General features: G+C 46.8%; 1 protein-coding gene across 3 annotated transcripts in view; it reads right to left on the minus strand.

Annotated features, from left to right (window-relative positions):
• Window positions 1-15,710, minus strand: part of TRPC4AP (transient receptor potential cation channel subfamily C member 4 associated protein) — a 93,141-nt gene that overhangs the window by 904 nt on the left and 76,527 nt on the right. For all 3 annotated transcript variants that reach the window (XM_058286962.1, XM_058286963.1, XM_071211656.1), the window contains exons 11-18: window positions 10,497-10,555; window positions 8,217-8,318; window positions 6,887-6,970; window positions 5,812-5,902; window positions 4,625-4,765; window positions 3,942-4,050; window positions 1,345-1,457; window positions 196-402 (exon numbers count right to left, since the gene is read on the minus strand). In XM_058286962.1, the coding sequence (XP_058142945.1) occupies window positions 196-402; window positions 1,345-1,457; window positions 3,942-4,050; window positions 4,625-4,765; window positions 5,812-5,902; window positions 6,887-6,970; window positions 8,217-8,318; window positions 10,497-10,555 (906 nt within the window). The remainder of the gene's footprint in view (window positions 1-195; window positions 403-1,344; window positions 1,458-3,941; window positions 4,051-4,624; window positions 4,766-5,811; window positions 5,903-6,886; window positions 6,971-8,216; window positions 8,319-10,496; window positions 10,556-15,710) is intronic.

Raw genomic sequence — 15,710 nt, forward strand, 5'->3', positions numbered from 1 at the left:
AAGAGGGGCTGGGGGTGCCTGGAGGACCCAAGCCAAGCCTGGCACCTGATGGGGAAGGCCTTGGGAAAGGGAAAACAAGCCACCTGCCTAGATGGTCCAAATAGGGACCACGCACCCCAGACACCCCTCTGAGGGTCCCTGGGCTGGCAGGCCTGCTGCTGACCCACCCCCCCCCCCAAGGGGAAAGACACTCACATTTTCCAGGCAGGTGCTGTCCTTGTCCTTGTGCAGGTAGTGCTGCTGCCAAAAGCGCAGCAGGTTGTGGAAGTTGTTGAGCAGGAAGCCCGGGTACTTCTTGCTGTGCTCCATCCGCTGCAGCAGCCGCAGGTACAGGGGCAGCCGCTCTTTCCGCCGGGCCAGCATCAGGATCACCAAACTGGTGTTGAGGCAGCTGACATTCTCCTGCAAGGCCGAAGGCCCACCAGGGTTAGGCACATGTCAGTGGCCCCAATGGTCCCTAGTGAACCTGGGAAGCCACCAGGCAGGCTGGCTGTCCCTGGCCCTGGTAGAGTCCACATGGTTGTGCACTGGAACTACCCCTGCATGAGCCTGAGGGAGGAGTGGGGCAAGGAATGCCACCTGCGCCCCCACAGCACCCTCCTTCCGACACCTCCTGCTTCCTTCCTTCCACCCTGCTGGAACCTCCTGCCTGGTGTCTATGCCTTCTTTGGCTCTCAGCCAGGCACTGCTGCTTCCTGGGGCCTTGACACCCAGCCCTGACTGACACGCGTCAGATGCAGTTACCGTGGCACATCTTTCCTTAACATTAGACTGTGAGCCCTGGAGGGCACAGCCCAGGTCTGTCTTATCACTCTGCAACCCCGGCACATGGCATGGCCTATGGCTTGGCCTCAGTAAACGTTTGTTAGATGAAGGAACAAAAGGACAACTTGTGTGTTACCCCCATTTTAGAAAAGAGGCGACTGAAGTGCAGAGAAGGAAAGGCTGCACAGCTACTCAGCAAGGTTGCTGAGGATCAATGTCAGTGCTGAGTCCAGTTCCTAAATCCCACAGAGGAGGTACAGGGGAAGAGCACTGGACTGGGAGTCAGAACTTAGTGCCAATCTTGACTTTGCTTGACTCAGTCTGTGACCTCAGAAGACCTGCTCTACCTCCTTGGGCCCCATCTATAAAATGGCAGGGGTGGTTGATCCCTGCCTCTGTGCCAGGCACTTACTGGGCAGAGGCCCTAGAACAGCTGGGAAGACTTGCTAATATTCAAGAGAGGAATCTTGGGAGTTGCGCTTCCAGGGTGGGGTGGGAGATGTAAACTGCAGGGCTCCAGGACAAGGGAACCTGTTTCCCATCTGCCTGTCCTGCTGCACACTTGCCAGCGCCCCTCACCTGGGTCAGTGTCTGCACGTGGATGATGTTGATGAGGCGGAAGAGGAAGGACATCTGCGTGGGCACCTGGGATATGTAGGCAAGGAGGCGGCACTCGGACAGGACCTCGGCCACTGAGGACAGAGGCAGAGGTGTGAGCAGCAGGCTTGGAGGCTGGTCCATGGCTCAGGCCCTGCGCCTGGCCCCCCAAGGCTCTAGTTGAGCCCTCCTTGGATCCTGACTCTCTGAAGCTGGGAGCCCCTCACTGTCAAAACAACGACCAAAAAAGTGGGCTGCAGCAGGAACAAATAGTCTCCAGTCGGTTCTGCCACCCAGGCTAAACCTGTGTCCTCAAAAGACATCTCCAACTCACCCCACCTTATTCTTCAGAATCATTTTCAGAGACCACCTCTCCCTAAAGCCCTCACCCAGCCTGGCTCCAGATCTGTTCATCTGTATTAGACACAGTAGTTTCCATTAACAGGAAGATAGAATGACAACATTAAATAAGAACAATGAAATAAAATTTAAATAGTCTTCTGAGTTCCTCCTAAGGTAACTGTTTTTGCACACCAGCTCTCGCCTGCGCCCCCTGGTGGCATTGCAGGGTGCCCCGCATTCTAATCCTTCCAGTTTCATGGCAAACAGGTTCCCACACTATTGGAAGTTGGGGGAAATAGGAGAATGTATCAGAATCCATGTGGTCATTTCCCGGAGGAGAAAACAAAACAAAACCCCTTGAGGCCAGGATACTCTTTGCTATCAATGATAATGACTGTGACAAGGGGCAGGTGTCTTTTACCATATTGGGTGGGGGGGGGGGGATGTCTACAAACCCACGTGAGAAGCTGCTGAATGCCATGAGACCCTCTTCTAGGAAAAAAGTACATGTGTGTGTGCACGCAAGAAATGCAAACAGTTTCAGGTGAGTTCAGATACTCCCTTCCCACCCCCACTGCAGTTCATCCACGACCCCCACGTTAGACATCCGCACTTCCCAAGCAAGCCCAGGAGGGGAAGGGTGTTTTGTTTTTGCAGCGCTTTTTTCTCCCTTCATTAAAATGTGGTGAATGGAGTTGATGGTAACACATTATAGTGAGTATATCTAACCTTGCTGATACAGGTATTAAATACAAAATTATAATTAATGTAACTTATGGACTATAATTAACAGCAATATTGTAATATCTTGCATCAATGTCAAAGAAGGTACTATATCAATGTCAAGGGTCAATAAGAGAAGTTACGAGACTTTTTCTATTGGATTAAGGAAAATGTTCTAAAATTGACTGAGGTGATGACTGTATAACTCTGTGACAAAACTCTTTGGGAGCCACTGAGTGTGCACTCTGGATGGAATGTACAAGGCAAGGCATGGAACTGTAGAACACAGTGAACCCTGTGGTAGAAGATGGACTGTGGTTAACAGCACACATATGAGAGTTCTCTCATGAACTATAGCAAATGTACAATACTAATACATGGTGCTAAGAGGCTGGTTTATGGAAAAAATAAACTAAATATGAGCTATGGACCATAGCTAGCAGTAATATTTTGATGACGAGCTTTCCTAGTTTGTAACAAATGTTCCACAGCAATGAAGGGTGCTGGTGGTGGGGTGGTGTATGGGAACCCTGCACATTATGCATGATTGTTTTGTAAGCTCATTTCTCTAATAAAAATTTTTTTAAAAGCTAGACAGAGGAGAATAAATTAATAGAGAAAATCATACTCTATGTGGAAGATGATAGACTAGGGTTTGCATCACACCTTAAGGCCACACACTACGGGGCCGAGGAGGGGAAAGGAGTTATAAAGGATTCAAATACTTATAGACCAGGGGAGCAAGCAATTAGAAAGTAAGGATATTATTGTACCTGATTTCACTTAGGAGTTAAATTCATTCATAATAGGGACCTTGAGTAGTCACTCAATAAATGTAATTTATAATATAGAGAGAGTATTATGAAGTTGTTCTGGTAAAAGAACTATCATTTCATTATATTCAATTAAGGCAGGTGAGGACATTTCCTGCTTTTAAAAACTGACAGTTTGTTTCATTAATATTTTCTTCTTAATTACATAATTAATACATGCTCATTGTAGAAGAAAACATCATGAAATACAATTGCTTGGGCATAATTTTTGCTTATGTCCCCATATTTCTATATTTAGTTATTGTACACAAATAGGAACACACGTATATATATTTGTTTTTGTTGGTCATTTTATAATAAAACTCTTCCATGTCAGTAAATAAATGAACAGTTTTAGGAGTCTAAGCTCTAGAACAAAACTGGTTGGGTTTAAATATAAATTCACTTATTGGTTGTTTGACCTTGTACAAATTATATGATCTTCCCCATCTATATCTCATGTAAGTTACATTAATGATAATATTTAAAAAAGCTGTATTGTTCTCATTAAAGGAAGCACAAAAAATACAGGCAAGTAAAAGCAGAGAAAAAAAAATGGCCTGGAGACCCATCACCTTCATCCCAACCATGTGGGTGCAGCTCCTTCCATAGCCTTTTTCGTTTCCTTGCTAGAGGGTGGTGGTTTCATACTAGGGCTGACACTTGCAATGAATTCACCTTGGTATTCTGGTTTCTTCTTACCTTTCATGTCAACCTGGTTTTCAAAACGGTCCAGGGACAGAGTGACACAGCGTACCAGCATGTTGGAGTCCACCAGCGAGCTGTTGATCTGCTTCAGGAACACCTGGAACTGCAGCAGAGCGCAAGCTCAAATGGGAGGCAGCCATGCCCCAGGGTGAGCAGTCACTGCAACTGGGGAGCTACCCCTGCTCTGCTGTCTGACAAGACAGGAAAACCGAGGCTCAGACAAGCCTTTAACACCCAGCTAGTAAGCAGCACAATCAGGAGCTCAACCCAGATCTTCAAACACTGTGTCTAGCAGTGGGTACTGGACTCACCTGCTTTTTACTTCAGCTAGCCTGTGCTAGGTTTCTATCATGTGCACGCCAGTGAGCCTGAATGATGCATCAGGCCCAGTCCCTCCCTCCTGAGACTCCCAACACGGCACCCACCACCCTGCATCACAACCTTCCTACATTCCAGTCCTTTCCACCCTTACCTCCTGCCACAAGCTCTCTGTATTTCCAGCATCTAGCAAGTCCACAGCACCAAGAAGGTGCTAACGAATGTCAGCTGATGTCTGCCCACCAACTTTCCAGTGTTCTCAAACTGAAAATCAGTACCTGAAGACTGGCAAGGACCAGGGCTCCAAGATAACTGTTGAACAATCCAGAAACCCCCATGGAAGCCCAAGTTAGTCTTACCTTTGCATCGGTATTGATATATTTATTAAATCTCTTGAATGCATCAACGTTGAACTTCATCAGCTCCCCCAGTAGGTCAAAGTAACTCTGTAGCACATCCCTTGACTTGCACTCGCTGTCCACAATGCAGTACAGGATGTGCTGGGGGTGGGGAGAGAACAAGGTGAAGCTGTGACTACTGTTGAGGAGAGGTGGCTGCTGTCCCCAAGCCTTGCTCATTTAAGGTGCCAAGCTCCTGCTTCCCAGAGAGCCTGGCACGCAGCTCAGACCAAACAACATCTGCTTTAAGCAAGCCCCCAGGTCCATGAAACTACTTCGCTGTCAGGATTATGGTTAGACTGCTGGTAGCTCAAGTGCAGGGCCAGGCCTGAACCATGTCACCAGGAGATGGTGGCAGGCTGAGGGAAGAGCTCTCTCCCTTGCTTGCCCAAGGCTCCTGCCTAAAGCCTCTGACCTGCTCTGTGGTCACCGAGATGGCCAAGGCTGTCCAGCTCCCAGGTAAGGGGAGTCCGACACAAACATCTGCCACTGCCTGAACACTGAGGCCATTCAAGTAGGTGAAGGACATGTTTTAAGGGCACATGACACATTTCGACCCCATGATTTCCTGTGTTTGGAAATGAAATTAAGTTTATACAAAAGTCAATGAATGGTTAATAAGAACAGTAAGCCAATTTAACTCTGATAAAGTTTTCAGTAACAAACTATTCCCAATACTATTTTCATTTTCCTGATTCCACTGATTTGGATTATTTTCCAAATGAATTTTACTAAAAAAGCTTTGTTTCATGGCAGCTTCTAATCTGTATCAACTTTTTCATTTTTTAAAACCAATTATTGCTTCAACCATTTTGCCATCACCATCCCCTTTTGTTAAGTTTTGCTTTTTGTGGAGCCATTATTTCCAACAAAGGGCAATTAACTTTTAGTCAGAATCAAAATATTCTCAGGGTCAAAAGGCCTTGCTGGGTAAGGTTAGACTCTTACCCTCCTCCACAGCCACCCCCATATCCCTCAATCAGCCCTTACCAGCCCTGAGGAACCCACAGTGGGAAACCTGCATTGGCCTGTTGAAACAGAGATTTGGCCTGCTCTGGACGAACTGGTGAGGTCTCAGGACAGGAGAGCGATGCATGGTGCTGGGGGAGAAAGGGACACCCAACACCCTGGCTCCTCTGGGCCATTACCTCCAAAAGGCCTCGCTTCAGCAGGAACATCTGGTCTGCATAGGAGGTGGTCCCTCGGAGGAAACTCTCCACAGCTCGGGCTTGCCAAAACCTGCGACCCAAACGGTGACCTGGTCCAGGTGGCTAAGGTTGCCCTCTTCTGTCCCATGTTCATCCCCCAGGGGCAGGGAAATGTTGCTGCCTTTTTGTTTTTTCCATACACATTTACTGCACATCTATCAGGCACTGGGGACACAGCAGTGAGCAAGACAGAGGCCCCATCTCCATGGAGAAGAACAGTCCTCTATTTGGTTCTGCCTAGAAGGGGCTGTATTGGGAGAAGGTGGCATCCAGGATCAAAGGGCTGGCCCGGCAAGTCATTCATGACAATGAACTCCAGGCTGTGCCCTTTCAGAAGGAGAGAGAGGGGGAGAGGGAGCGAGGGAGAGCAAGAGGAGCAAGAGAGAGAGCATGGAAGAGAGAGGGGTCAGGAATGTGTGAGGGGACCTGACTGAGAGGTGTGGCTGGCCCACAAAGCTCACATCTGATAGCTGTCCCAGAGAAGAGCTGGCTGAGGTAGGCTGAATGGCCCAGAGGGCAGAACTAAGATCTCTTGGATGAGTCTAAGGAACTCTGAGAAGCCCTCTGAGTCTACACCCACACCCCATTAGCCTCCAGCAGGGAAAGGAGCCTTCCTTTTGCTCCCACAGCTCCTGGGGCAAAATCCTGGCTCCATTCCTTTCCACACTGCACTGGAACAGTTTTTTTCCCTCATGCCTGTTTCCCACAACCCAGTGAACCCCAAGTGGTCAGGGACCATATTCTGTTTCTCTTCCATCTGTCCAGCACCAGCACAGAAGCAGGTGCACAGTGACTGCTTGGTCCACTCTTGCAAAGCAGGGCTGATATATCCAGAAGGTAATACATACCTGCTGAGTCAACACAAGGGAGGATGCCAGCCAAACCCCCTCCTTTCCCCAGAGTACCCAGACTTCGGAGGTGGAAGCTGGAGACTCCAACAAGCATTTCTAGACACTTGAGAAATGCTTGCCTTGTAGATCTCTCGGGAGTGGCAGGTACCTACCCCCAGACCCACCTGAAAGATGACTCTGCTGGCTCCTTCTTCATGACCTGCAGCAGGCGAGTTAACAAGCCCCTCTTCCCATCACACACCAAACTTCTAAAAAAAAAAAAGAGCAGGGGGAGAGGGGACAACTTGGTGACAGATCTGAAGGGCTGACAGGGGCTATGTTATACCTGGCTGAGGGACTATTGTCTTGGGGCCCCACGGTTTGGTCACTCTGCTGGCTTAGGTGGGTGAAAAAGCATGAAAATACTTCCAAGTCTGTGGGATATGGTTCTGCTCTATCTGGGTCCAGGGGACCCCCAAGGAGTCCTGCAGTCACAGAAAAGGCCAAATGCATTCACGAAGCATCTCAGGTCAGCTTTCTGTTCCCAAACACCCCTGGCAAGTGATCAGAGGCCAGAAACACATCCAGAGCCTGATAGGGCTCAACTGCTAGAGGGAAGGTTGTTTACACTGAAGTAAGTTTGAAACAGGCCATAACAGAGTCTACCAGATGGGCCAATGTTTGTGCCAATGGGAAGAGGCAAAGAGTACTGTGGGCCCCAGGTTCAACTCCAGCTGGGCTGTGGACAAGTTCCCACACCTCCAGGCCTCAGCTTCCTGGTCCATGAAACAAAGGCAGTAGATGAGGAAGTGACTCAGGCCCCATGGGGGAGAGAAGATGGCCAAGTTCTGGGCCCTTGAACTTCCTCTTCAAATGGAATAGCCCTATTTTTTATCTGCTAGACATCAGGGTAGGACTGGGTATGATGTCATTTGAACAGAGCTCTGCTGTCTTAAAAAAAAAAAAGGGCTGGAAATCATGGGTCCTGTTTTGGGTGCAATCCTCCCTACTCTGACCCCAGGAAGTTGAGACCACCTCAGCCATGGTCCAGAATATGAGGCAAATATAATCAGATGTGGTGTTCTGCAGAGTCCAGCATCCAGGTAACAGGACTTAACTCCTGGGAGAAGGAGGGCGCCTGTTTTTGTTTGCCCTGCTTGGCTGCAGCTGCCACCAGGCTGAGAAGGGCACATTAGCAAAGGTGCTGCATGCCTGTGGGAGTGACAAGGGGAGTGGGAGGCAGAGCACAGATGACCTTGGGCAGGTGGCCTTTCTGAGCCTCTGTCCCCTCATCTGTAAAGTGGTGAAGACGATGGCATGTCCCTCCTAGGGGAAGGAGATAACACAGGTGATGTGGTCAGTGCAGTGCCTGGCACCCAGGGGCCCCAGGGATAGAAAAGCTACACGGGAATGAGAAAGCACAAGCATGCGTGGCTGTGTGCCTGCCTGTGAGTCCTAGGCATGCAGGCAGCTGGGATGGGGGCTGAGGGCCAAACCTGTACCGTACCCCCTCACCTGTCGGTGTTGAGAACGGCTTCTACCTCGGGGATGTTGGCCTTGAGAGAGATGGCACTGAGTTCGTTCAGTTCCTGATTGTTGAGTAGCAGGTACTTGTTCCTGAAACAAATGGGTTAGAGGGGGTAAAGGGTAAGGACTGGGGCTTCTCGGTCAGCACTGGGCTAGGGCAGAGAGAGGAGGCATCTAGCGGGTACCCTCCCCTCAACACCTCTTAGCCCTGAGCAGGCATTTGATGGGAGGGCATGCTGGGCACCCAAGCTACTGGGGGCTCTCCCTGGACCCAACACCCATCTTTCTGCTTATCACATTCACTAAAATTCTGATCTGTCATTTCAGCTCCCCCCCTCCCTGCCTGCTGCCAGCTAGGCGAGGCTGCCTGCTCAACTCCTCCCTGTACTTTTTACTCTGACTGCATTCAAGGCCTCTGCCCTCAGCAGCACCAGGCCTTTCTTCTGCTTACTGGACATTTCTATTTTGATTTCTTACAGGTTCCACCAACTCAACATGTCCAACTCAAACATCCTTTCACTCTGCAAACCTGGTCCCACCCCTGCGTCCCCACCAAGATGCAGTCACACAAGCCAGGGGCCTAAGGGCCCTGCCACTGCCTCCTTTCACATCCAATCTGTCATCACTCAAGTATGTGGACTGCACCAGCTTTCTAAACGGTGCCCTCATGAGGAATCACTTGCCCACACAGTACCCAGAATGATCTTCAAAAAACAGGAATCTGACCATATCACTCCTGTTTAAAACACTTCCACAGCCTTTTAGATTTTTTTAGAATAAATAAAATCCAAGCTTGTGAGTGTGACTTACAAGGCTCTGCTTGGCCCAGCCACCAATGACCCCTGTAGCCTCACCCTGAGCCAAGCTCCGCTCACACGTATCACCTGGCCACAGTGGTCTTCCGGAACACACGATGCTCCCTTCTGAGGGCCCTCTGCACACCTGTGGCTTCTAGGAGACCATTCCCCACTCTGCCTTTGCACCCAATTAACCACTACTGATCCTTGGGCCTTAGGTGAAAAGTTACTTTTGCCAGGAAGAGTTCCGTGACCACACTCTGGCCAGGTCAGGGCCCTGTCAAATGTTCTCCACAGAACCATTTTTCTGTCCTCCCAAATACGATCTCTGTCTATGTACATTCAATGTTGTAATCATACGATTAATATCTGTTTTCCTTCCCAGACTGTAACGTTCATGAGAGCAGGGACCACAGCTGTTTTCACTCATTGCATCACATATTCCTAGATCCTAGCACAGTATCTAGCACATACAAGTGATCTGATTTCAGAGCCCAAGGAAGCCAGGGACTCACTTCATGAGAACACAGTGTGCACTATTCATAACATATTGGTGCCATTTTCAGGGGGTTCACATACTTCCAGGAGCCCTTCTATGGTTTTCAAACACAGTAAAGAGGATGTTTTCATCCTAGTAAAGAGGATGGTCACACATGATAAAGATGGAAACTGCAAAGTACAGGCCCATGAGTCCCCTGTGCCCTCAGGTGTGTTCTGTTACCGTTTGCAATGTTTTAAAGGACTTTGAATCAACATTTAAAAATCAGGCCCTTTCACATGAATCTTCATCTCTAGCTCTCCTTGGGGGAAAAAATCAGAAGCTATGCAATAAGGAACCCAGTTTCCTGTACACTAACAACTGCCTGGAGCTGAGCAGTTCCAGCTCACCAAAGTTTCCTCCACACTCGGGGTTTCCACAAAACCAAGGTCAAAGACCAGCTATCATTCATCCCTCTCCTGTACCATTTTCCTGATAGCAGAAAATCATTTTCCTACATTCTCTTGTGAAGGGCGAAAAATAAAAAAATGAAAGGGCATATATGTTTCAAGAAAAACTGGGGAGATACTTCCTTGTAGAGTAAAAGGATACCCCTCTGTTCAACAGCCCCTTTGCCCACATGACATTTCTGCCCAGACTTTGTGAATATCCAAGCTGTCCACTCCAGGTTCAGAGGGACAGATGGTCGATCTGTATTGATTCCAAGGGAAATAAGGGCCAACAACTTCTGTACTTCCTGGGGCGGCTGGGATGCCTAAGGGAAAGCACAGCGTAGGACCTGGCATACAGGAAGGCCTGGATAAATGGTTGCTCTCATAAGATTACTGAAGTGCTGGCCACTCTTGGTAACAAACAGTGGGCTTTCACCAGCTCCCAGATCCTCCCAAGCTGAGGTCAGTTACAGGACAAGGAGAGAAGAGGCCTTCCAGTGACAGCCCAACAAGTCTCCAAACAGGGTGTGCTCTTACTTACTCATGGTGGTCGCTGAAACTCTGAAGAAGCCTCAAAAACTGTATCTTCAAGGTGATGTCCTAAAATACAGGTATATTCGCAATGTTAAAACCACAGTCACAGTGTTCCAAAGTAAAATAAGGTGGATGCTCTGGTGAGAGTTAGGTGTGTCACTCTGCTTCTCTAAGCTTCTGCCTCACGCACAATGAGGACCTCTCTTTAAAGTTAGAAAACCATCAGTCAACTTCCACAGGAGATTAAGCTAATGTAGAAACTTCCCTCAACACTCCAACATACTGGGTAAAAAAAATAACCCAAAATCTTTTAAACGTGAGGCTGAGTTCATAATAAACAAAGACAAATCCATAGGACTCAGAAATGAAGAAAGGACTGCTCTGAGTTGAGAGTTGCAAGTATAGAGCTTGATGCTCAAGCAGTTCTGGGAGGAGTAGGGGAGTGGAAAGGAGACCTCTTCATGCCAGGATTTGGGCTTTAATACCCTGCAAGGATGAGACAGAACCTTGGGCCTGTGTAAAGCCTGGGAGCTTATAACTTGGTGAAAGAAGGGTTAGAAAAACCCTACCTATTAGCCCAGGGAACTGACAACAGAGCTTGTCTCCACGAGGGTTGCTACAGGTGACTGGAGGGGTACCTCTTAGGAGAAGTGGAAACCCTGGGAGTATAGGTCCTATAAGAGACAAAGGATCCAGGCACTAAATTTAGAAACTGGACCCAGGCCAGTTATACTCCCTGAATTACCCAGAAGGAACGAAATTAAAAAGTGCCCTGTAGAATTATTTCCAGCATGCAGACCACACAGGGAGCCACAGGAAAAACAGCCTGGCTGAGGTGACCTCTCCATAAACGGTACAAAATACAGGACAACACTCTACTACGAGTCTTAAAACCCAAATAAACGTATTAACATCACATGAGCCATCTAAAAGAGGGCATAAGAAGTATGTAGCAGAGGACTTCTGGGAAGATGGAGGACTAGAAAGACATGGGACTCTTGTCTCTTCCAGAAAAATAGCCAGAGGACAAGCAGAAAAGGTCTGGAAAAAAAGTCTTCCAGGGTTCAGGACACCAGGGAAGGCTGGACACTGCCCCAAAGAGAGAAGAACAAAGGAAGAGAATCACGAGGCAGAAACTGTGAGTTAAAAGCCACAGCCGAGATTGCCTGCATCCTCTCCCATGCTATGGACACTTTTGAATTCTCAGGCTTTGGGGCCAGCAGCTACAAAGGAAGCCCCAGGGATCCAGCTCCCCAGGAAAGGAGAGAGAGGGACACAGCCTCAGGCTGACTCAGCGTCTGATCCACAGATTTAGAATGTTGTGTCCCAGGAGCCCTCCCAAGTTGGGAGGGGCCACGCCACTGTTTTACCTTGGGAGCTGGCAAGGGACTAGAGAGATTCCACCCTCTCAATCCCCTCTCTACTGACCGGGACTGGTTGTTGAGGATGCAGAGGGGAGCGGAAGTGTTCCCTACCTGGGAAAAGGGAGGGGGCTGCCAGCAAAGGTTAGAACACTGCCTCTGAGAAAATTTGAATTATGAGGTTCTTAGCCTCTAGGCACCATCCTCTATCACACTGATCCAGGTCCTATTGCAGAACACACACCCACCAGGCACTGAACTGAGAGGGATGCCAAAGCGTGCCATCTGCTGGCAAATGAGGGAAGTGCACATGAGGAAACTGAAAGTAAATAAGTGAGAGAGGCTTTTTCCAGCCTCCTTCCCCAAGGTCCTAGGAAGCAGATCTGCAACCCATTACTGGGTCCAGGGCCCAGTTTTAAGCAGCTAAGAGGGACAATCCTAAAGACAAAGGTTGAACCAAGAATCAAAGAAAAGCAGTTGACACATAGACTTCCGCTACTAAATCCCTATGAAAGAAAGAGAAATTGAGCATTTCATCAGATGCCTAGATATCAACAAAAAATTATAAGCCATAATAAGAAAGTGGAAGAAATGGCCCAAGAAAAGGAATATATTAAAGGCCCAGAAGAAATGTAGCATTTGAAATAACTAATCAACAAGATGCACACAAACTTCCATAAGGAAATTAATGAGTTGAAAGATAGTGGTCACAACCACTCCAAGGTCCATAGGAGTATGGATTAGAGTGGACTTACTGATATTCTATTCATGAACTATTGTGATTAGTAATTAAAGAAAATGTGGCATTGGTGTGGAAAAAGTGGCCATGGTGGCTGCTGGGAGTAGGGAGTGGAAAGGAGGAAGAGATGAGATGTGGGGGCGTTTTCAGGACTTGGAGTTGTCCTGGGTGGTGCTGCAGGGACAGTTACCGGACATTGTATGTCCTCCCATGGCCCACTGAGTGGACTGTGGGAGAGTGTGGGCTATGGTGTGGACCACTGACCATGAGGTGCAGTGGTGCTCAGAGATGTATTCACCAAATGCAATGAAAGTCCCATGATGATGGAGAAGATTGTTGTTATGGGGGGAGGAATGGGGTGAGGGGGGTGAGGGGTATTTGGGGACCTCATATTTTTTGAATGTAATATTAAAAAAATAAAGACCAAAAAAAAAAAGAAAGATAGTGTGGCTAAAAAGATAAAGGATCAAGATAACACTGAGTGAGCACAAAGAAGAATTTGAAAACCTGAACAGAAAAGGAACAGGGCTCATGGGAACTCATGGGAATGGAAGATGTGATCGGTGAGATAAAAAACACATGAGACCCAGAGGATTAGGTGATGGGGGAACCAGGTGCTGCCTTAGGTTAGAAATGGGCTGTGGGGATGGTTGCTTTTGAGTGAGTGTCCCCAGATAGGACTTTCCAAAAATGATTTTGGGCAAAAGCAGAGGAACGATGCTTTTTAGTGCTGCTGTGTGACAGGGAACAACATTCCTTTGTATGATTCAGAGACAGTGGTATTTTAAGACATCATTTTTATTACATTATAGTCAGACATTTTGTGATAATACAATCAGAGGATGAAAATATTTACCAAAATCATAACTGCACATTTACCGGTAGTACCTGAGATTCTAAGTGATGCTAATAGCTATATACCTAATATTTATGGCATGCTATATCTTTCTTGAAACAAGCTTCCAAGGGCTCAAAATAAAATGGAAAAAAAGGCAAAACAAAACAAAACCCCACAAAACATTAGAGGTATGCAACAGCAGACTTGAAATGATAGAAGAAAGAATAAGTGATACAAAAGACAGAACAGCTGAAATAGAAAGAAAAGAACAGAGAAAAGAATGAAAAAAACAAAACAAAACTGAGCAGGGGCTCAGGGTATTAAATGATAATATGAAATGCATCAACATACTTATCATGGGAGGTCCAGAAGAAGAGAAGGGAAAAAGGGCAGAAAGAGTACTTAAGGAAATAACAGCTGAAAATTTCTCAACTCTCACAAAAGAAATGTACACATCTGTATTACTCATCCAAAGGTGTGCTGATGCAAAGTACCAGAGATCTGTTGGCTTTTATAAAGGGTATTTATTTGGGGCAGAAGCTTACAGTTACTAGGCCATAAAGCATAAGTTACTTCCCTCACCAAAGTCTATTGCTGTGTCCTGGAACAAGATGGCTGCAGATATCTGCCAAGATTCAGGTTTCCTGGGTAATTCTCTTCCTGGAGCTTGCCTCTCTCTGGGCTCAGCTGCTCTGCTTTCTCCACAAGACCAGCTGTAGACTCTCAGACAAATGGCTCTGTCTCTCTCCCCGAGGCCTCTACCTGTGTTTAATGGAGACTTATCTCCTTCCTCACCTATCTGCTTTTCTGTGTGTTTACTTCCCAGGCTCCAGGATTAAAACTCCCACTAACTCCTGTGCCTTGTCATTTTCTCTGAGTCCCTACCCACCAAGGGGGTGGGGATGCAACGTCCTACTGATGTGGCCCAATCAAAGCCTTAATCACTATTTAATCAAGTGAAAGTGAAATCTCTGAATCCAATATAATCTAATATGCCTGGTGGGACAGACCAGTTTACAAATATAATCCAGTATCTATTTTGGGAATTCATAAACAATATCAAACTGCTACAATGTTTAAGAAGTGCAATGTACCCCAATCAGAATAAATGTGAATAGACCCACTCCAAGACACATCCTACTCGGAATGTCAAATGTCGAAGACAAAGAGAAAATTCTAAGAGCAGCAAGAGAGAAGCAAACCATCATGTACAAGGGATGCCCGGTAAGACTTAGTGCAGACTTCTCATCAGAAATCATGGAGATGAGAAGACAGTGGAATGATACAGTTAGGATACTGAAAGAGAAAAACTGGCAGCCAAGAATTCTTTATTTAGCAAAATTGTCCTTCAAATATGAAGGTGAGTTTAAAATACTAGCAAAAAAACAAAAACTAACAGTTTGTAAAAAAGAGTCCACCTTTGCAAGAAACCTTAAAAGAAGTCAGAAGAGGATGTGGCTTAAGCAGCTGAGCACCTGCCTTCCACATGGGAGGTCCTGGGTTCAGTTAACAGTGCCTTCTAAGGATGACAAACAACCTGCGGGCAAATGAGCAGACAACAAGCAAACACAACAGGAAGACAAACAGCAAAAACAATGGACAGACAATGAGCAAAAAACAAAACAAGCAGGGAGTAGATGTGGCTCAAGCAGTTGAGCACCTGCCTCCTACATGGGAGGTCCTGGGTTCAGTTTCCGGTGCTCCTAAAGAAAAAACCAAAACAGACAAAAGGCAGACAACAAGCACAAAACAATGAGCAAAAACAATGAGCAAACAAATGAGGGAGCTGTCACAGGGGAAGAAGAAAAAAGAAGCATTAGAACCTGAAAGAAAAAGACAGGAGAGAGAGGCTTGGAGGAGAGTACAGATGGAAGAGCAGAAAGGATAATCTAGAAAGTAAAAAGACAGATGAAAATAAGATATGACATATGAAAACTAAAAAGTTAAATGGTAGAAGGAAATAATGCATTTGCAGTAATATCACCGAATGGATTAAACTCCCCAATCAAAAGATACAGGCTGACAGAAGAGATAAAAAAACATGAGCCATCCACATGCTACCTACAAGAAACTCTCCTTAGATCCAGGGATACAAACCGGCTGAAAGTGAAAGGCTGGAAAGATACTCCATGAAAATAGTAATAAAAAAAGAGCAGGGGTAGCTATACTAATGTAGGACAAAGAGACTTTAAATGCAAAAAAAGTTATGAGAGATACAGAAGGCCATTATATATTAATGAAAGGGACAATCCACCAGGAAGAAATAACAGTCATAAATATCTA

Source organism: Dasypus novemcinctus, chromosome 24, assembly GCF_030445035.2.
Source record: "Dasypus novemcinctus isolate mDasNov1 chromosome 24, mDasNov1.1.hap2, whole genome shotgun sequence".
Lineage (NCBI taxonomy): Eukaryota > Metazoa > Chordata > Mammalia > Cingulata > Dasypodidae > Dasypus > Dasypus novemcinctus.